Below are 22,950 nucleotides of genomic sequence, written 5' to 3'. Positions count from 1 at the left end.
GAGAATGGAATCAAGTTTGATAGCTTGGAGTGGAATATCGAACTCCATTGAGTTCAGAATAGCCGATAGAGCTGGAAGTATAGGGGGATATTTTATCCCTATTAATTGGTCCAGCATTTCAAAGAGATTTGATAATTGTAGTTGGCTTTCTCCTTAGAATTCATTGTGAAGTGTGCTGGTAGCTTGTACAGCATAAAACCATTTTGGGAACCAACAGTCCCCATCATGGAAGATACCTTGCTCCCACAGACTCTCATCATCTGGCATGATCCACATACAGCTGAAAGTGCTAGATCCAAGACCACCTTGGACCTACTTTCATAATATTGAGCCCTAGACCAGACAAAAATATGACTATCTGAGATTAGAACAAAACTCCCTCACAGTCCACTCCCTCTCATTGGGAGAGTCCTCCTGTTTTGATTTTGCTTTGTAATCCCTGATCCTACCATCACCTGCATAAACGCCCTAACATTCCTAATGCACCATTCTTCCTTTTCTGCAAGAATATCCCTGGTGATCAAGGAAAAGAACAAGAGCATAACAAGGCATATGATTCTTATAGTACATACAGGAATATAGATAAGAGTCTGACTACAAAATATAAAAAATTGTACTCAAGAGCAAATGATTATCTCACTATTCTGGAGAAAATCATCATTGACATCCTTCCTGATGTAATCTTTTTCTTTCTGAGTATTAATCTTCTTCCAAGTTTTAGTTTGGTCCATGTATTATTCTCAAAGATTATGGTAGATGTTTGCAACCTAATATGAAGATCACTGTGCACAAACTTCAGATCAGCTATCCCAATGATCAAGCAGAGTACAAATGAGATATGAGCACCCTGGTCTTCTACAGTCCTCCCTCATCTTTAGTCTCCTGTTCAAGGAATGTTGAGGACTTCACAACTGTCTTGAGTATATATAATGGTCTATGTTCATGTAGCTTGCTGAGAAGTTGAGTAGGATTCTCCATAGATTCTAGTTAATATCCCAATGGTCCCTTTATTGTTTTCTGTATAGACACGGCTTGTATCAGATGAAGCGCAAACCTTAATTATACATTATTCCTTCAAATCTTCTAAGTTGACCATAGGACTTTCCCAGATTCGCCGAATGGGATGTAGTGTCTCTTCCTATTGGCAACCATGTCAACAAAAGTATCCTATGTTGAGACCAATAGTGAATTTGGTATCCAATCATGATGACAGTGATACAATCACCAATCTGGCTATAGAGGTCATTATTGTTTGGAGACTTGATAGTTTCCTTTACTTACTGCCATATTTTTTTCTGTTCGTAGACTATTATTGTAAAATTTCTGCAAATTTATGTGATCAGACTTTGATAGTAACTTCTATATGCTTGCTGAAGATGATCTTCCTTCTACAGACTTGTATAAAGAGATGTCAATAAAATTTTATATTCTGAAATATTCTATTTCTGCAATTATTCGTATAGGGCAGTCTTGCTTAAAGGAGCAGACTGAATGTTCTTCTTGTGTGTCCTTTAACTACAAACACACATTATTAAATACAGAACCAAGGGGCATGTCCTTACAAAGGACATGTTCCTTCCAAAGTCGGCTTTGACTGATCTCTCAAAATCGGCGACTTTCCAAGCAAGATTTAGTTTAGTACCTAAACTAACCAAGGAGATTAGTTAGTTCATAAACCAGTTGTCCAAGATAGGTGCCGATACCTATTAAGAAGATAAGACAATTATAAAATGACTTAAGAAGGGATTTAATGCAAGAACAGATTAGTACGATCTGTAATCAGATCAGTATGATTTAAAGTTACGGAATTAACAATTATAAGGTTTTGAGTCCTTCCAATTATGTGTCTATTTCTCCCTATTTTTCTTTTCTTACTCTACAATTGCATGTCAATCATTGATATTTGATTCCCACATGTTCGATAACTGCTTGCAGTACACGATGCTGATATAAATGCTCATCTAGATTAACATTGTTATCATCTTTGTCCTCTGCATGCTGGAGGTGTTTCCTTCTTAGTCACTTTGTTCGTTGATATTCTAAGTTTGCATGTTGACTATATAACTAATATTTCAACTAAGATTGCTTATGAATTGCCTGATCTCTAATTAGGGTGATTATATTTTATTTATGGTGATGTATCTGCAGGTTTTGCAAATTAAACTAGTATGCCAATTGATATATGCTTTTGATCTTGTATATTTCAACCACTAGACATAGAGATTGCATGGATGACAATAGCTCATTTCAATAGACTATGCCCAGAAATAGCACACACAATGCTATCTATATCAACTTATGTCACATGCTAGTGGATTCAGTGATGAGCTTGGTGGGAGATCTTATGCCCTTAAGCAAATGTTGATGTTGAAGAATTGACACCAGACTCAGTGCTAACTCAATTAATGAAACTGATGATTCTCTGATACCAGTAACAATGGTGTAATCACAAAACAAGGGACGGAATGTATACAACGTTTTAATGTATTTTTAATCATAATACTCTTCCTCCCTCCTTGACACTTGGCAACTTTAGATATTGCAACACTCACTAGCTATGAATTAAATACCCTACTTGGTAATTCTTTATTGCTTAGATGCAGAGTCGATCACACTATATTATTTGACTACATTAGCAGGCTACCTAGGGAGATTGTCAACATTGACCAATGAAGCCAAATCGCACAGGCGGTGAGCAGGCTGGTAGGGAATCTGCTCTGATACCATGTTGTTTTTACTTTGCTTGTTTATTCACGGGCACTGCCTCTTATTGCCCTCCCAACCATAGACGATATATTCATCTCCCCCTAGCACTGCTTCTTCTCAAGAATGCAGATTATCAGTGATGCATATTTGATTCTTCAAGAGAGGAAGATTAATCTTCCTTTATACCCTTTGTGGCACCCCTTCACCAAGGGATGCCACTCTTCTTAGTGGCTCCAATTACTATTTATATAACATAATATAATAATAATAATTATATTATTATATAATATAATAATTATTATTATATAATATAATAATAATTATTATATTATTATATAATATAATAATTATACAATATAATTATATTATCACAACCTTTATGTTATCTATGTGGCCTGAAGGATTCCGACCATAGCTACAATAACATTAACGTACTGCTTACACAACGATTCCAGGAATTTTACAATGCACCTTTACAACTATTGTCCCCAGTTTTCAGAATTAAGTGATTTGTATTTTCCATATTTTCCATTTATGTCTGTCTTCTATGTTTTGGTTACCTTTAGAAAAAAAACTTAAGCACTCAAGAATTTGGGCATTAACAAATCTAACCATGATCAACACCTTTGGAGATAATTTATAATGCAATACAATACTTTTATAATTTTTTTATTTTATGACTTTTTTTTCTTATTTTCAATTCTATTTTTCTTGAAACTTTTGAAAGGTTTCAAATCAGGATCCGATTCTTTTTGGCATGCTTGTATTCAGGATTAAATTTCTAGACTAACGACTCACTTTTTTTCTCATTTGCAGGCTGAAGGCTTTTTGAATAATAAATCAGAGGCAAAGATTACCCAGATACTACAGGTAAAAGCTACATTTAATTGATAATGACATTTATTACTATTTATCTATAACAACCAAATAACCTGCTTGAGTTTTTATTAAGAATTCATTGGGAGAGCTATATTTTGAATCTGTTACTTTGAGAAGATGCAATAAATTGGTTTATATGCAGAAACAAGAAGATGTTAGCGATGTGAAAATTAATACTGTGGAGAGTATCAGTACAATTGAGGTAAAGTGTAACTAAATTTTTGCTTGTTCTTATTTATATTTATTATATGAAGTTTGATGCAATGATAGCAGATTTTTTAGTATTTCTTGCATTTAATGAAGCAACTTCTTGTATCAAATTATTCTCTTGAAGAAAATTTCTTAGCAGTTTTTGCATCCATTTTATATGTGAACCTGAAATTTGAAGCTCCAGTCTATGATCATGGGTGACAGTATCTGGAAATGTTATTAACATTAAATCATAGCTTACATTTTTTTATGCCTCCTATTCTCTTTAAATTGCTAAAAAAAGAAAAAAGCAGTATTTTATCATATAGTGAAAATCTGTACGGTTTCTTTTTTTTTGGTATAGCTGTTCAACTAACAAAAGAAGAGCTATTATAGCAATATCTAGTAAAACTTTTTGAAACCTCTACAAGACCCCTGAATATCAGGTGCCGGATTAAATGTTCTTTCTATAAGTTATCAATTTTGTGGCCACAAATTTGTGCTATAGAAATAGCTCATTGTAAATGGTCATGTTTTCCACTTTGTTAAATTTTGACAGATGATGGGATTTTGAGCAAAACACCCACAGATCATTAGACCAAGGGGACATTACATAGAAGGCTCAAACAAGCATACCAGGTCAATGTTGATCACTTAAAATATCTCCATTTTCTTTACTGATTTCAAACAACACTACGTACTAAATGGTTTGAAAGAAACCATTTCACAAAGGGTTAAGCTTCCCCACATAGTTAACCAAGTAGACCCAAACCATGTCACCGACATATGCTTTACTCTGTGTTGATTATGAGGTCTCTTATAGTTATGTTTGACTTCAGATTACTATTTTCGTTTGCACTCTCCTTCCTTTGTCATCTCTAGAATTTGATGTGACAAGTTGCTTTTGTTCTTATTGGTCTTCTTCATGAAAATAAATTTCTGGAAAGTATATCTCCTTTATACAACCAAGAGAAACTGTCATCTACAAAACTTAAGCTATGGGTTGCTTTAGTTCTTGATATCATCCTCACAAAAACAATTTCTGACATTGAGTATGCCTTTTTTATCTAACCACAAGAGGCCAAGTTCCTGGGACTCTTCATCTTACCTGATAAAGCTAACCTTCTTGATAAGTAGGAGATATTTTCCACAAGTAGTCAAATTGTGATATTGCTATCAGGATTTAATTGTGTAGTTTTTGAGTCAAACTCATTGATCCTGATAAAGATAACCTTCTTGCTCTGGCAATTCAACATACATTTGTTTCCCTGCAAACATGCTTGTATCCATCATTACTCAATACATTGAGATGCTTACAACTTTCTAGTGCTGATTGCTATGTTAGGACTTTCTGAGGTGCACTAATGCATTACCTATGTCTGCTTAAGAGTGTAGTTGGCATAAAATGCCTATCATTATGTTTGATAATATTGGTTATCCTTCAATGTACTAATTGTCCGTATTAAGTTTGTTATTGCTTCGGGTAGTTGTTGCATCAGTGGGTTGTTCGTTGTGTTCCTCTCGGCAACCGTTAGGTCCTTTAAATCTGTCATCTACAGCCAAGGAAGGGGGTAGAATGTCATCAGGTAAATTGTAATCTTTCACTGACCATCTCTGGTCTTCTTCTCTGTGATAAATTCATGAGCAAATAATGATACATTTTACTCTTATATCTAGTATGCAGTGCCATCTGTGTTATTATTCCATGTTTGTTATTCACCAGGTATAGCAGTAAACAAGATGTTAGATGATAACTTTCCGTCTCCTTTGAATTTGCGTATAGCCATTTTCAGTAAATCTCTTTTCTTTCTTTTCTGTGAAGTACACCAGCATATGAGGAGTTAAAGTTGTTTTCTATATTAGTTTTGTAATAGAAACATTTGGATTTCTATTCTTTTCCAGTATATTTCTTTAGCATGCTAGGTGTTGTTTGGCTTCTAAGTTCTATGTCTTATAATCATGATTTTAAACTTTACGACTTTTCAAATGAATCTTCTTATTTCTTAAGTAGACCTAAATTTTCTAAAGAAATTACATAGGCATGGCCTAAAGAAAGTGAGGAGTTACCATAAGATCACAAAAGATATATGAGACATTCTGGGGACAGATCAAGGATATCCCTTAATTGTCTCCAATTTTATTTTATTTTTTTCCCTTGCTGTTTCCAAGATAAAGGGATAGAGAGGGGGCAGCCAGATGTCTCTCAGACAACTGACTGTCCCTGCAGTTGTACAGTTAATTTTTAAAATATAGGGTTAAACTAAAAGCATATTTTAATTTAGTATTTTACATTTATGACAATCATTGTATAAGATGATTTAGCCCATCTCTGAAAATAGCCTCACCTGATAATTAAATATTAATAACTGAAAATTGTGATAAATAAATAATGACCAAATGCCAATATTAGAACATGGCTCGATCAGAACTAAATATCTATGCATGTTGGATGCACAAGCTAACCATCTATTTAGGGATGCAGTGAAGACCATGTGGTATTGACCACTGGGGGTGGAGCTCCACCGAACAGTTGGCTGATTATATGGCTTTCCCTATAACCATGGGGAGCAGCATTCACATAAGAAATGATAGACATGATCATCGGACTGCAATGCTTAATTTCTAAAATCTGCTTTAAATGCAACTCCAATATGTTAACTTTGTTATTTAAGGAGTGGGAACCTTTTTTTCACAAAAGGAATCAATAACCATAACAACAGACTCAATGTGCATGAAAGCTGCTAAAAGTTACATTATTGACATAAGTAAACAAGGACATACAACTCTTGAATCTATTGGAATAATAAAATAAGCACATATGCTTTAATTTCATGAATAGTAACAGAAGATGAGCTTAAAAAACTTTTCAGCCCAGCAGAGCAAATCACAAGTTAAAGCCTTCAATCATTATAATGTAATTATTAACTGTTAGGAGTCGAGCTAGCTGTTCCTCTCAAAAGATGCATCTGTTCAGGAAACTGCTACCATTCTAGTTAAGGATCTCATAGGAGGTTGTTAGACCATGTCGCAACTGCAAGGGATATGCAGGACAAGTTCCAACAATCTCAACTGCGATCAAGCTGGCCAGTTCTCCCAAAAGCTGCATCTGTTCAGGAAACCACTACATCCCAATTAAGAATCTCACAGGAGGCTGTTAGACCATGTCATGAATTCTGAGGGGATATGTTGGACATATTCCAAATATATGAATTATTAGCATTACATGGAGCTTATGAATGATTGAAGTGACTAAATTTTGATTTTGACATTTATTATTATGTATATGATAGATGTCTTATTAATGTTATTATATGGATATGTGAAATTTCCCCATATTTTAAAAATTGTCCTGATTTATCCCCTAAACTAGCTAAAATAATTGTTTTGGAAATACATACCCCTGTCCTCTGCCATCCCTTTCCCAGAAAACTGTTTATTCTCTTGCTTTTTAAAAGAACGAATCATTTTTCTATTTTTTATACTTAAAAGTATAGGCTTTATACTCGATGATCTCATATATATAAGCCATATGATGAACCCAAGCCTTTTTCAAAGTAGAAGACTCTGATAGCTGAGATGCCCATACTTATACCAAATCTAGCTTACAAAATTTCCTCAAATGCTTAAATTCCATTGTTTATGACAGTCACTTAAATTGGAAGATGAAAACAATCTAACACTTTTGTCAACTGCCAAGCGATAATTTTCATTTTCATGAGATGTTTCAAGTACATCTTTAAAATGTTGCTTTGCAGGTCTGATATATTAGCACTTTATGCATGATTATCTCTATTAAATTTTAATGTGCTGCCTCTTCTTCCTCATCGACAATTTTTGACCCTACATTTGGCATCAAGTGATCTTCAGCCTTGACCAATTGCACTCAGTCATCTCCCAAGCAACTACCTCACCTTAGATTTCATTATTTGTTTTTTTGAAGTAAATTGTCCTATTTATGTGGGTAACATGGAAGACATGGTATGCAAACTGATATGCTAGGCTAAAATGATATTTATGGCGACCAAATATGAGATCAGAAGCATTACCTTTCATCATTAGAATTATCACTAATTTTGTTTTTTTTTTTAAATTTCTTGATGTCTTTTAGATCTTTAATGAAAGTGATAGCATGGATACTTGTTGTAGTCCCTCTAGCAATGACCAGGGGTCTTGGAACAGCAAGAGTTGATTCTGTTGCAAGGTTGAGCCATATATTAGCATCATTTTGTGTTATAGGCTCTATTGATTATTTGATTGCCCTTATCTTGGGTAATCTAGCCGTATCTGCCTCTTTTCTTAATGATTTATTGTGATTTTATGTTTTGTGTTTCTTGCCATAAATGTATAGCTTATTTTTTGACTCTTCTTGCAAGATAATTTTCCCTAATTTATCAAATTCTAAGTGAAAATTTGGATACAGTATTAGGTGGTTGATTTAAGATCTTTTATTATACTCTTTTCATTCACCACTAACTGGTCTCTGATATTGTTGAGTCTGGTAAGATAATCCATAACCTACTTTGAATCATTCACAAATTACATACTTGGTTTCTTCAATATGATCTTGGTTATATTTGGAGCTTCATTTGAACTAGTCAAATTATTCTGTCTTTTTTCCAGCCTTTATCTCCTGGACAGTAAGTGTTGTGTTGTTTATGACCACCATGCCTAATGGCAAGTTCATCATTGACAATTTTATGTTCTTGTTTGATCTGCTTTGGCTACCTTGAAAAATTAAAATACTGATGTGTTCAAAGTGTATATACCTAAGTTTCCAAGCCCAATACATTTTTGTATCCAGCTTTATGTGTATCTCGCAATGGTGGACTTAATGTCATTTCTGCACCGCATAAGGGTTCAACTTTGGTTATATTAATCTTGTTGGGAGGTTGGTGCTACCGCCCCTCTAGGTGAAGGGATAGTTGGCATAATTGCCAAAAAATTGGTGAGTTTCTACTAATCGCCGAGTTTTTGGGACCGGCGAGTTTTTTCCCAGATTTAGTTGTGACTCAGCTAGAGGAAAATTGCTGGTTAATCGCCGAGTTTTTGCAAAAAATTGGCGAGTTTTTCAGAAAAAACTCTTTTTCTTTTTTTTTTAAATATTATTTTTTAATTTTTTTTTTAGTTAAAAACAAAAGGCAAAAAGTGTATATAATGTAAAATAGAGAATTACAATATGCTAGTAGAGCTGGGAGGAGGAAGATGTGATTGTAATGATGTATTTACTTCTAATTTGACACAAACTATTTAGTATTTACTAATATGCTTCTTGCTATCAACATTCCACATGAGAATGCAATTTTGTACCCAATATGCATTTATACATATCTAAACTCTGCTTGTTTCTTTTGTGATCTTTTTAATTAACTCATTAGATGCATCTTCTCATTGAAACTTGCAAGAAAATGTATTTTGAATTAAATTTTAGCAGTTTTTTTAGGTTTCTGAGTTTTTCTAAAAAATGCCCAAGTTTTTCCCAAATAAACTTTTAGGGAGCTTGGCAAGTTATTGCCAAGTCTGAGTTTTCCAACTATGGGTGAAGGTACTATCTAGCATAGACCGGTGGATTTGTGACATGTGCCTAACCTCCTTCCGTGGATCTCTGTCTCTGGCTATTGTGATGTTCATTGATAGCTCGAGCTTTTGGTGTAATGGTAGCGGTGATTCCAACAAGTGGTATCAGTGCACTAGGTCACGTGTTCAAATCCCACGGGTCATGCAGGGGGGGATTGTTGGGAGGTTGGTGTCTTCTCTCCAGTAGGTGAAGGCACTGTTTAGCATAGACCAATGGATTTGTGACATGTGCTTAACCGCCTCCTGTGGGTCCATGTCTGTGGCTGTTGTGACGTTCATTGATAGCTCAAGCTTTTGGTGTAATGGCAGCGGTGATTCCAACAAATCTCACCCAATCATTGCGGCTTCATAAATGCATAAGGGGTAGGTTTGATACCATTCTAAGTTTCATCAGATTAAAGAGGCTCTGACAATAAATTTAAAGGAGGGTTGCAAAATTACGATATAGAAATTGCATGTCTATAATGTATGGTGGTCTTTAATGTAATTAGATTGCTCTGTAACTGCATCATATAAGTTAATGGTACACCATGATACGTGCATTTGTATGACTTATCTTTTCATACCATAATTACTCAAGTTTTTTTGTAAACACTGGTTTCAAGCAACATAAGTAAAAACTAGTTTTTACATATCATGGCTATTATATGATTTTGCAACTCTTATAGATGTGTGTTCTTTACATTTCTACATTAGGCTATACATAAGACACTCCTTTGCCTCCGTTGCACGATGAACTTCATTACCTTCTGTAATATTGATCTGGAAGACTTGCAGCACATACTTCTTTCTATGGGGTAGACTGACTTTCTCTGAGCACGAATATGTCTTTCACTTTTTGGAATTGCATTTAATGACTTAAGACATGGACATTGCTGCAGTTTACAAGAAACGGTAATGATTTTCAAGGTTAATAAGTGCTCTTAAGCTTTGAAGGGTTATGCAAGTACTAAATTGCACTACAGAAAGTGTTGATCGTTGTCCTCATGTACTGCACAGTAATCACATTTGAAGTTTTGAAATTTAAATTGATATATTAATAATAGATAATAGCAGAGGTTGTGTGGAATATTAGCATGGCTGTGGAAGCGTGCATTGTTTATGAAGGAGATTCCAAGACTTGTTCTAAAAGCACATTTGATACTCACCACTTACACAGACAGACATCACCATTGGGTGTGCAACTACCTAGGCATTATAATTTTTTTCCAAGGATTAGCGGCATATGCACATTCATCGATGAAATAACTCAATTTTGCTTAATTTGCGTTTAAGAATGAGTAAATGACTCTCTAATTTGACAGCCCGTCTGTGTTTTTTCTTTGTCAGTTAGTTAAACAGACTACCATTCAAGCTACTGGTGTTGCCTCTGGATTGGTGGAACAATTGCAAAGAATGGACTTCAAGTTACTAAATCTAAGCTTACGTTTTGAAGACGAGGAGGAGGAAGAAGAGGAGGCTATGAGAGAGATGTTATTTAAGGATTTAAGCAGGAAAGATTAGACTGTTTGTTTTGAAGAAGAGGAGAGGTTGCTTAAATATTGCAACTTGTTTGATTCAAGGACAACTGGAAATTCATCAAGTGTTAATAATATTTCAGTCTTGCTTTTACTGGGAAGATTCTTTCATTTCTTTTTGTAAATTAATTTCACAAAAGCTTGTTTACATATTGCATTAAGTGGATCTTTAATTGAAGGAATCAAATCTAACTGTCTCAGTCATCAGTTTGACTTACAGTAGATGGAAGCTCGCCTTCAAGTATATACAGAAATAAAAATTCAGAATAAATTTATAAGTAAAGATTTATAAAATAATGCTCAAAAGCAAATACCAGTTCAGGGGAAAAGTTCACCACTGGTTGACTGATTACAATTGAAAGTACTCAAATTCTACTGTCAGACTACAATTCTTTACAGTTTCAAAAATAAAAAAATTACTGTACAGTCTTAATATATATTTAAACTGGGGAGTGACTATTTTTGTAACTTTATTTTTGTTCAATTGAAAGCTCAAAGGTTAATGGTTGGACTGCAATTTTTCTAGTCCGAAAGAATTAATTAATTTAATATGTTTTTAAATGGTCACAAGGTCAGTTTCCCCTTAGCTAATGTGTCATCAGATAATGTGCCGTGCCAATGTAACCAGGATGTTAAAAAGATTACCAGGTGCACTGAAGTTTATAGGAGAGGTGCTATGTTCCATTCCTATAGTCTAAAAAACATGTTTATAAATTAGGGAGTGGCTATATCTATAGCTTTATTTTGGTATAATTGAAAGTGCTAAAAGTTTATAGTTGGACTACAAATTTCAAATTTTAAGAGTTTATAACTAATAGCATATGAGGCTTGCTCCGAGCCAGTGGCTGAGGTGGATGCTTTGGTGGATCATTCCTTGGATGATTCTAAGGATCCTGTGGCTGAGGATTGCATTCATCCTGAGCCGGTGGTGGGGGTGGCTTTGGTCTCTACCCTTGGTTCGGATGTCCCTCCTAGGGGTTAGACGTCGTCTGATTCTCTCACGAAAGTTGTTGCAGCTTCAGCGTCCCCTGGGTTCCTCGGGTCTTTGTCTTTTGAGGCTTGGGTTGCTGAGGCTGCAAAGATTGAGGACAGTTGGATTGCGGTTAAACGAAAGAAGTCTAATGCTTCTGCCCACCCTTTAGATAGGGTCCTTTGGTCGGGTAAGGGAAAAATTTTATCAAAAGGAAAATCTTTTGTTTCCTTATGATGACTAGTTTTTTTGTGTTGGTGAACTGGTTGCTTTACTGGTTTGTGGATATTGGTTTGGGAGGTTTTTCAGGTTGCTGTTCCAGTCTGTTGACTTTCCAGGTTCCAGTATAGTTTTGGTTGATTTTTCTGGTCATATCTGTTGGTTTTAGGTCCCTGTAAAACCTGTTTAAGTTGTTTTGCAGATTTCATATCCTTTTTAAAATCTGGTTGTGCTTAATGGTTTATCTTTCTCTTTGATGTAAAGGGTTTCGGGGCCCCTTCAAAACCTGATTTTACCTTAATCTAAAACTAATAGCATATGACAATTTTTTAAATTTATTTTAATATAAGTCACGATGAAATATAGATAATATGGTTTAATAGGAATTACTAAAATATTTTCATATATTTGGATTATTTTTTATATAATTATAATAATGACATAATAATGACAATTATATACTTATGTAATTCTTCTTTATGTTTTGGATTCATGATAATAGGCTATCGTCATGCATTGATTAATGTGTATGTTGATGTATTTTTCTATATAAGTAGGCAAATTGTTCTATTCTATCTCCACACATTTGAAGAGCTTGGAATCATTGTTGAATGATGAAGAGCTTGGACTGATGATTCCACCATTCAACAACTTGGTTTAAGTTAAGGAGTGCAAAATTAACCCACAACCCTTCTTTGTGAACCCAAATTTAAAATTCGAATATATTAGCTAGCCAAAGTATAAAGTAATTTGAATTGCATAGTAGGAAGGTATATCTCAAGAATCTTATTTAAATTAATTAAACAAAATGGAAGATGTTATATCAATGTTACATCAACACCATCAACAAAATGCAAAATTAACCCACAACCCTTCTTTATGAACCCAAATTTAAAATTTGAATATATTAGCTAATCAAAGTACAAAATAATTTGAATTGCATAGTAGGAAGGTATATTTCAAGAATCTTATTCAAATTAATTAAACAAAATGGAAGATGTTATATCAATATTACATCAACACCATAGGAAGATCTTGCATTATGGCCTAGTGTTCCTAGACTTTCTTAATTGTTGTTGAATTGACCAGCCTTGGGGCTCCACTAATCTTTGTCTAGCAATCCCCTAACAATGTTTTGTGATACCACTTCTATTTTCGTGAGTCCTTATATCTTCATGACCATACTTTACAGCTATCATTTCCCAGGGTTCAGAGCTAGACACAACTTATTATGACCTTCTTCTCGCCCTTAACTCTAGCTCAAGGTGTGAAGCGACCGTACAGTTTCCCTAACATGGGCCATTCTAGATCTGTGAGACCCCGCAGGGGACCTTTCTGCTAGCAACACTCCTCTTGTAGCACTCAACTTCATCACAGGGCCTCTGGTAGATGCACATATTATTCGCTGTAGGACTTTTTCCCTGTGAGGACGAATACCTAATCTTTTCCGTGATGTCTCCTACTTTCTTCTTTCGTTGTGCTTGTTCTTTTATGGACACCATTTGGTGCTTCGTTTGTTTGCTTTTTCTTAGTGTAAGCTTCTAGTCCCATAAACCCATGTTGTAGTCTTTTGTTGGACATTAATAAATTTATCTTATCTTATCTATAGGAACATGTAGATTGAACCAAAGGAAACCTTTCCTAGTCATTGAAATTTTGTAAGATAGTTTTTCCAATTGAAGTTTAAATGTCCATAAAATAGAAACTCTAAGTTAGAGGCAAGAAGAAAATTTACAAGGTTGGCTTTGAACTTTATGGCAATAGGAAAATTGAATATTTATGGTTGTATGGTAGATCCAAAATTTCTTGCATAGTGATGAATCAGTTTGTGACGTTTGTACCAAGCATTTCATTAGATTGAAAGCTAATACTTCTTTATTTAGTCCTTGTATTAGTTACAATATTTCTTTCAATATAAGTATCAATCTTAACTTCAAATTCTTAGAGTAACATCATTGTGTTTTTCTAGTTTGAATGAGATATTGATATAGTCTATTAATTTAATTTACATCAAATAGTAATTCAAAAGGTTAAAAAAAGGATATCTGAATTTTATGGTATATTGTGATTTAATTTGTGATATCAATGATAATTTTGTTTCCTAGAAGTGTCTCAATGTCTTTTCTAATATTAAGATTACAAAACCAAATATGATTGAAGTGCTAAGTTCTTGAGCTATAAATGGGAACTATCTAGATGTGCAACAAAAGCATCACATAGCATAAATAAATATACTTATTTATTATTCAATTTTGATTTGGCTTTGGAAATGACAGTAAAAAAATTCATATCCACTCTAATTTGCAAAAACAATTATGATGTGTGTTATGACATCAAAAAAACATCTTTCATTTAGGGGAGAATTTGTGTCACTTTATGAGTACTTTTAACTTGTGGTTTTCTAATTGTTATTGATGGCTTTGAGTTTTCAATTTTCTATATATCAAATGCTTCAAATGGAGATTGTGTGTATAATTTTGTAGATATTGCTGAGTTGTAAAAATGGCAATACTCTTATGCAAGCTTTTTGTGTGGTTTACTAAATAATACAACGAGTTGCTTTGTAGGGCTTTCTCTCTTGAAATGAGTCTTCCATGTACAATTGTGTTATGATATATGGTTTAAAATATTTTTCTTGGATATTAGGGAGATTGCTGAATATTGGTTGGAATTGTTGTTTGGGATGTTGACATTCAGGTTTTTTCATTGATGTCAACATATTTTTTTACAGATGGGTTGGTTGTTTCAGACATACTATGATTTTCAATATTACAAGCAATTGGATAGAGCGATACAAACATTGTATGACCGTTCAGAGTATATGAGCACAAGTATACCATGTGGAGTGAGTAGACATTATTGCTAAGGTCATATGGTCTAATGTGTTGATCTGCACGAGTTACAATTGTTTTGGTAAAGACTAGTTGCAGGCCAGTGATGGGGAAATAAGTTAGAGATAGTTAATTTGAGTATAAGTTGGTTGTGAGTTGGAGTCTTGGTATGCGAGCATCATACATGGTCGAAGACTTAGATTAGAGAGTGTTGCGGACATTATGACTTATCTGGGTCATACTTTGGCTAATGCTAGTGTGTGACAATTGCTTATGGATCATGACACATATTTCAATGATTGTAATTGTTATACACTTGTATTAAGAACTGTGTGTTGTTGATTGAGGTAATTATTTGTGCATTGGAGAAGTCCTAACCAACCAACCTAATTGTTTCTTGTAGTTTATCTAAAGAATAGTAATCTTTTTGTTGTAATGTATGGATTGTATAAAATGAGTGATGATATGCAAATATCAGAGAGTTGAAGATTGGTCAAATGCTTTGATAGAGATATAAGTGAAATTTATGATTATTCATTATGCACTTCAATGGAATTGTAAAGGAAATAAAGTATTCATCGGTCAATTCATGTGATGTGGATTTAGCCTTATCCTTTTAGTTAGTGAATCTTTGGACGTGGCTTTAACATTCAGCCTTCAAGTAGCATGCTTAGGATGCAAGCCTTTTGTTCTCATCAACTTTTAACATGGTTGAAGGACCTTTTGACAATGGTTCTATCATTTAACAAGGATTTGCATACTAGATGTATTGTGTTGAGTCCTAATACAATCAAGTCTCCTAACATATACATTATTACACTAGTGGATGATCTTGTGGGTATCATATGAACCACGTTTTTTCCTTAACAAGGTTTTTGTTGAGAACAAAAGGCTTGTGTCTTGTGGTGTTGGTTTATATCTTGCACATCTTGTTTTACACTGTTATATAGATTCTATTGATGATTTGGTTGAGAAGTATAAAGTTTGTAAATATTGCACATAAATAATTCACCTCCCCCTCCTCTCAACCGTGTTGTGTGGATTTTTTATTCCTAACAATTGGTATTATATTTTGTGGTCCTCTTGAAAAAGAAATCTTTACTACTTGAGGAGATCTAGAATGAGAAGTTATACAAAATACAATCCAAAGTTTGATGGTGTGAACTATGACAATTGCAAGAACGAGACGAGGAATCATGTTTAGGAATTTAATACTAGTTGATTGCAAAGAGAAAGGAGTATATCAAGACAAAAGATCAATTGGAATCATGTATAGAATCTGAAACGAAGAAATTATCTTGTAATATGATTACTAGAGAAGCTTTGGGAAGAGTACTTTTAAAGGAAGAGTTTACTAACATTAAGGAGCTTGATTCTCCATATTAGATTTAGGAAAAGTTGGAAGCATTATATTGAGGAGAAAAATGTAGCAAACAAGCCAAGTCATAGATCTTGAAATAAAAATTGGAAAGCATGAAGATGCAAGAAGATGAAACTATCAATACTATATGCTCAAAGAGTAACAAATGTTGTTACTGGCATAAAGAATTCAGGAGGAGTTATTATAGAAGATAAAATCACAAAAAAGATCTTGATATCCTTGAAACTAGCATATGATAACAAGGTCTTGGCGATAGAGGAGATTTTACTGCTCATATAGGGATTCATAAGGGAGACTTTGATTGGTAAGTTATATGCATTTGAAACTTCTAGATTACAAGATGCTTTAACTAAAGTTGAATCTTCATTTAATATTGCTTTTCATAAGGATAAAAAGATGCTAATAAATAAAGTAAGTTCTAGTAGAAGTAGTAAACATTCACATCTTGGGGAATATGTTGAGGATTGGGCAAACATAGAGGAGGAAGAAAGGAAATTAGAGGAACTTGAAGCAATGGTTGTTAAAAGAGAATCCATAGGTAAAGGGGAATATGAAAGCAAGTTACCTTTTATATGTTTTCATGTTATAAGATAGGCCATTTTCTTCTAGATGTCCTACCAAAGTTCCAAAGTACAAGCCTAAGACTTATAAGTCCATGCCCTAAGGAATGTTATTATGCTAGTGAAGATGGTTTTGATAATGAACCGGGGAAGAGTGAGGGTGAGCTTAGTTTTGTTGCTATCAAAGATGAAAATATTGTTAATGAAGAAAGAGCTTTAGTTTTATATGTGGAAAGAAATCATAATGGATAATAGATTGTGGATGTTTGTATCATATGATAGGAGATAAAGATAAATTTGTGCATCTTAACTATTGGTTTCTTGAGCATTTTTGCAAATGTACTTAGCATTGCCATGTATGTGGTATGTGTTTTCCAATTGCAACCACCTCCTATATTTATAAGAGAGTGAGAGAATGGACATGTCCTTCATGGGACATGTTTGTTCACTAACATAATTAAAATTCTCTTAGTTATATATTATAAATATATAATATCTCTTTATATATATATATTCTCATATACATACATATCTTGATGTAATTTATCTAAGTAAAGCTACAAAGCATCAATAGTCCCTCTTAGCTAGAGAGGATAAACACATGACCGTATACTAACTCAATGTAATATACACATATCTTTGATAAGAAGATATTCAACATTTTGATATCAAGAGTATTGGTCTTCCAGAATATCAACACATGATATTCACTAGATACTCAAATAAGGTTTGATATCACATATGATATGATGAATCTTGGTCTCCTAGAATATCAACATTCAATATTCACCAAGTATTGAAAAAGTTTTGATATCACATCTGATCATGAGCATTGGTCTTCTAGAATACATGATATTCACCAATTACTCAAAAATATTTGATATCACATATAATATCATGAGTATTGGCCTCCCAGAACATTGGTGATATAAGATATTCCAGAATGTTGAGATATAAAATATTCACCAATACTGTGAGTAATGGCCTTCTAAAACATCAAGTCGTGTGATATTCACTAAGCACTTTGTGAGTAATGGCCTTCTAGAACATCAAGATGCATGATATTCACCAAGTACTCTCTATAATGGCCTTCCAGAATATCAATATGCATAACATTCACAATGTACTCAAAAAATGTTTATAAGGTATGTGCACATGCATTCTCATAATAGTCACCATTAGAACAACCATCATGCACATGGTTTACTCCTCCTAAATTAGTATGATAGAGATCACAAAAGGTTGACTAGGTCATATCCTCTATCTATTCCCTCTCTTTCAAGGTTTTCTAAAATGTCAGCCTCCCTCTGAATCTCAATCTCCCTCTTGTTCCTTCAAGAACATTCTCGGAGAAAAAGAGAAAGGTATATAGCTTGTATAGAACCACAAATAATGAGTAGACAAATGTAGTACTCAATAATAATAACTACTCATCTCATATGTATCAATTCATAAACTGCATTCATATGCATCAAATCCAAAAATGCCTAATACTTATTTAGGCATATGCAAGTTATCTCAAATTTTAGAAAACTCATTCTAATAGTCAATATTTATTCTTGCTTATACCATACTTTCAAATTATTGAATAAATTCTTTGAATTAATAATTTTCATTTTAAAACAACATTCTTATAAATTAAATGTATATATACAATTACATGAATACACTCTTTTATATATATATATATATATATATATATATATATAATGACTGTAAAAATTATAATTTTTCCTACTTTCTTGGATCCCATTTCCCATTACTTCAGTCTTCACGTTGAAATATAACTTTACCTTCACAAGTTTAAACCATATTATAATAAAGTGATGAACAATAAATATTTAAAGATATAGCATACCTTTTACAAACCATTGTTAATGGGACTCGGTGCTTGATTATTCATCGATTGTTTATCTTTCCTCCATAGTCATTGAGTGGCTTATCCTGTTGGTAATTGTATATTTCTTTGCATCAATTTCCAAACTGGTTATCTTTTCAGAATTCAAACCTATGATTAGACTCTAGGTTCAAATGTGTGGCATTCTATCAGCATGTAGACGTGGCTTGTTTCACTACCAAAAATGGTTCTAGGTAATTATCGATCTACCTAATATCTCCTTCACTATCTATTTTCTATTCGTTAGACGCTGATGTGATACATAGTCTTGGTTCTCTATATTATGCACGTCCATGTATGATATCCCTTGCGATGTTGAGCTACAATTTCAAGCCAACAAGTATTTTATGAAGACAATAGAGTATGAGTATGATGGGAGAGTTAATTTCTTTGTGGGAAGAACTCCGTTGAATTTGGAAAATGGGAGAATCGACATTTGTCACGGTGGGTGATTTACAAGGAGGGAGGCAGGAGTTGGGTTAAAGAACATCATACAACCGTCGTATATCCAGACATTTATAACTGGATATTTCATATCGACATGAGAAATCTCTTCTATGAATATCTTGTACTAAACATTACTCCTGAAAAGCTAGATTCACTTTTCCTTGGATCCCAATGGACAAATTCTAACGAATTGTGTTTGTTTATTTCGTTGAGCTCTTCCTTGATCTCAGAATGTTGACATGATTCAACACACACATATATTCTATGTGTATTTCATGCTTATGTGTGTGACTTTTGTTCTCTTATTTCATTGACTATTATACAAAAGGATTGATCTACTCTTTTATGGAAGGAACCTGGCGATCATTCTCTCCATTGTCATGTGTACCTTCACAAGTCTTCTTTAAATATTAAATGTCTTCATTGTCATGTGTTCTAAGACACCTGATTATGATTTGCGGAAGAGATTCATTACCAGTGCCAATAGGAGATTAAGGACAACCATCCATCCAATTCTTTTTGCACCATACTCGAAGATGAACGCTGAAGAAACTGCATTTCTTCAATCTTTAAATTCATTTAGGTTCCAACTTTTATATTTGTTTGTGTCTAATGAGGAATAGATGGTGCATGAATTAGACACTGACAACAAAGAAAAATGGGATTTGAAGATTCGGATATATTATTCATCTATACATTTGTAACTAACTTTGATACCATGTTGGTTATCTGGGGATTGCTGCAAATTTACTAAGCATTGTCTTGTATGTGGTATGTGATTTCCAATGATAGCCACCTCTTATATAAGAGAGTGAGAGAATGGACACGTTTCTTCATGGGACGTTTTTTTTCTAAGGATTGTTGTAAATGTACTAAGCATTGCCTTGTGTATGGTATGTGTTTTCCAATTGTAGCCACCTCTTATATTTATAAGAGAGTGAGGACACATTTGTTCATTAAAATAATTAAAATCTCTTAGTTATATATTATATATTATAAATATATAATATCTCTTAATATAAATATACATATCTTGATGTAATTTATAGTAAAGCTACAAAACATCAACATTAACAAATATGATGGTCAAATTTTTAAATTTTGAGACCATACTCCTTTGATTAAAGGAAGGGGATCTATAACTCTTGATGGTAAAACTAATATTGACCATGTATTTTTTTGATGAACTAAATCATAATCTATTGAGTGATGTAAAACTTGTTGACAAGGGATATCATCTACAATTCAAGAATGCAAAATGCAAAACCAGAGATCAATCAGGAAACGTGATTGCATCACGTACTAAGACAAGAGGTAATGTGTTTCAATCAAATCCATCATATGTGAGTTATTTTGTTGTGAAGATAGATGATGGTTATGACATAAGAGGTTTTGTCATGTGGATTTGGATAAAACTGTGAACATTAGTAACATTAATGTTGTTAGAGATTTTCGAAAGATAGTAAAACCTACTAACATGATGTGTGATGGATGTGTTATAGGAAGAAAAGGAATAATTTTATGAGAAAATAATTATACTTCTAAAGGAATATTTGATCTGGTCCATATAGATATTTGTCACCCACAAAGACAAGATTGTACTATAGTGAGAAATACTACATGCTCTTTGTTGATGATTACTCAAAGATGATGTGGCTTGCTCTTCTTGAAGAGAAATATGAAGCATTTGATAAGTTCAAGATCTACAAGGTAGAACTAGAGAATGAATCAAGGTTGAAGATTAAATTGTTAAGATTATATGAAGGAAAATTTACATCAAATAAATTTAATGCATATTGTTAAGAGTGTGGGAATATATAAAGACATATGAACCTACGAAACCATAGAAGAATGGAGTAGCAAAGAGAAGGAATTGAACTATTCTAGATATCATGAGGAGAATGATGCTTGAAGGAGAGATACCACAAATGCATTGGAGGGAAGCAATCACTACATTCTATACATTGAATAGAGTTCATATCATAGATGACACTAGCAATAATTCATATGAATTATGGTATGATCATGTACCTTCAGTTAAGTATTTTAGAATTTCTATTGGTGGATGTTATATCATAAGAGATGATGAGATAGGCAAGTTTGATCTTAGAAGTGATAAAGGGGTATTTAGTGTTACTATACAAAGAATAAGGTATATAATGCTACAATCTCATATTGAAAAAGTTAGTTGAGAGAGCTAATGTGAAATTTGGTGAGAGTTTTCAAAATTAGGAAAGAATGTATAATTATGGATCAAATAATGATGATGAAAAGTACCTACAATTTAAAAATAGAATTAGAATCATTATTAGGAACCAAAACAATTCTTTGAGATTGATAATAGGATGCAAGTATGTATTGAAGAACCAAGAGAAAGTCCTAAAAATTTGAGGTATGTATCATTAAATCATTAGAAATGAAAATAAAGGTGTGTTGAAAAGACCAAGAATTAGAAATGAATCATGCTTGATTTCACAAGTTGAACTTAATACTATTGATGAATCTTGTAAGGAATAAAGGAAGTCTTGTTTGTAAAGGTTATTCACAACAATAAGGTATTGACTATGATGAGACTTTTACTCTTGTGCTAGAATTGAGGTAGATAGATTATTACTTTCTTATGCATCTCATACCGACTTCAAAGTGTATTAGATGGATGTTAAATCTACATTCTTGAATGGAGAACTTGAAGAGGAAGTTTACATAGAATAATCAAATGGGAATTATTGATTGGTTGGGAAGATATTGTATACAAGTTAAAGAAAGAATTGTATAGATTGAAACAAGCACCAAGAACATGGTATGCTAGGTTGGATAAATATTTGTAATATCTTGGTTTTAAGAAAGGAAGTGTACATGGTAATTTATATCTAAAGACTAATTCAAATGGTATTTTAATCATTGAAATATTTGTTGATGACATTATATTGGGTAAAAATAATGAAATGAGTAAAAAGTTTTCTAAAGAGATGAAAGATGAATTTGATATGTCTATGATAGGGAAAATAATTTTTTTCCTAGGTTTGCAGATCACTTAGATTAAAGATGGATTTTTTTTAATCGCAAGCTAAGTATCTTAAGGATTTATTGAAAATTTTGGGAACGGAGAACTGAAAGCCAATAGGAACACCTATAATTACATGTTGTAAGTTATCTTCTACAAATGATTCACCAGATACATTTAAAATAAGGTACATGCCAATTATTGGTGGATTGCACTAACTCATATAAGGTTAGACATATCTAGCATAGTTGGAATTATTGTAAAGTTTCAAAAAGAAGTCTGAAAAGACTTATATGGAAATTGTAAAGAGAATCTTTAGATATTAATGATTTTATTTTGCATGCTTTTACTGATATATATTAGGTAGTTTGTGTAGATGATAGAAAAGGAACAAGTGTTGGAGCTTTCTTTCATGGAAGAAGACTTGTTTCTTGGCTAAGTAAGAAACATGATTTCACATCTCAGCCTACTATTGAATTAGATTGTTTCTTATTTCTTTAATTAGTTATACTCAAATTGTTTGGAAAAAATAAATGTTAAAATATATTGACATTGTTAGAGTAGTAAAGTATTTTCTTATTAATTAAATTATATTGATTTAATTATTAAGTTAAGCTAAACTTTGGGTATTTAATAATTAATTCTTTTATTAATTATTATCATGCAGCCTAGGTTTTACCTGTTAGGGTTTTGATTTCCTTTAAGGATGATTTCTCTTTGTAATAAATCATTCGCTTTTGATAATAGAAATCTCTCTTTTTTCTCATCAAGAATGT

General features: G+C 33.0%; 1 protein-coding gene across 2 annotated transcripts in view; it reads left to right on the top strand.

The window, feature by feature from the left end:
- The window catches only part of LOC149528402 (Heavy metal transport/detoxification superfamily protein), a 34,837-nt gene extending 23,871 nt beyond the window's left edge, over window positions 1-10,966 (top strand). Inside the window, exons 2-4 of one of the 2 annotated variants that reach the window (XM_089811955.1) lie at window positions 3,523-3,576; window positions 3,728-3,787; window positions 10,682-10,966. In XM_089811955.1, coding sequence (XP_089668081.1) covers window positions 3,523-3,576; window positions 3,728-3,787; window positions 10,682-10,762 — 195 coding nt within the window. In that variant the 3' untranslated portion in view covers window positions 10,763-10,966. Of the gene's footprint in view, window positions 1-3,522; window positions 3,577-3,727; window positions 3,788-10,677 lie in introns of both variants that reach the window. The other variant, XM_089811954.1, reaches the window with a different exon arrangement.
- Window positions 10,967-22,950: the final 11,984 nt, after the last annotated feature.

The sequence above is a fragment of the Cupressus sempervirens genome, chromosome 11 (genome assembly GCF_028749045.1).
Source record: "Cupressus sempervirens isolate cs-2001-9-10 chromosome 11, ASM2874904v1, whole genome shotgun sequence".
NCBI lineage: Eukaryota > Viridiplantae > Streptophyta > Pinopsida > Cupressales > Cupressaceae > Cupressus > Cupressus sempervirens.
Note: the sequence above shows the minus strand (reverse complement) of the source record. Positions and strands in the feature narration are given on the sequence as shown.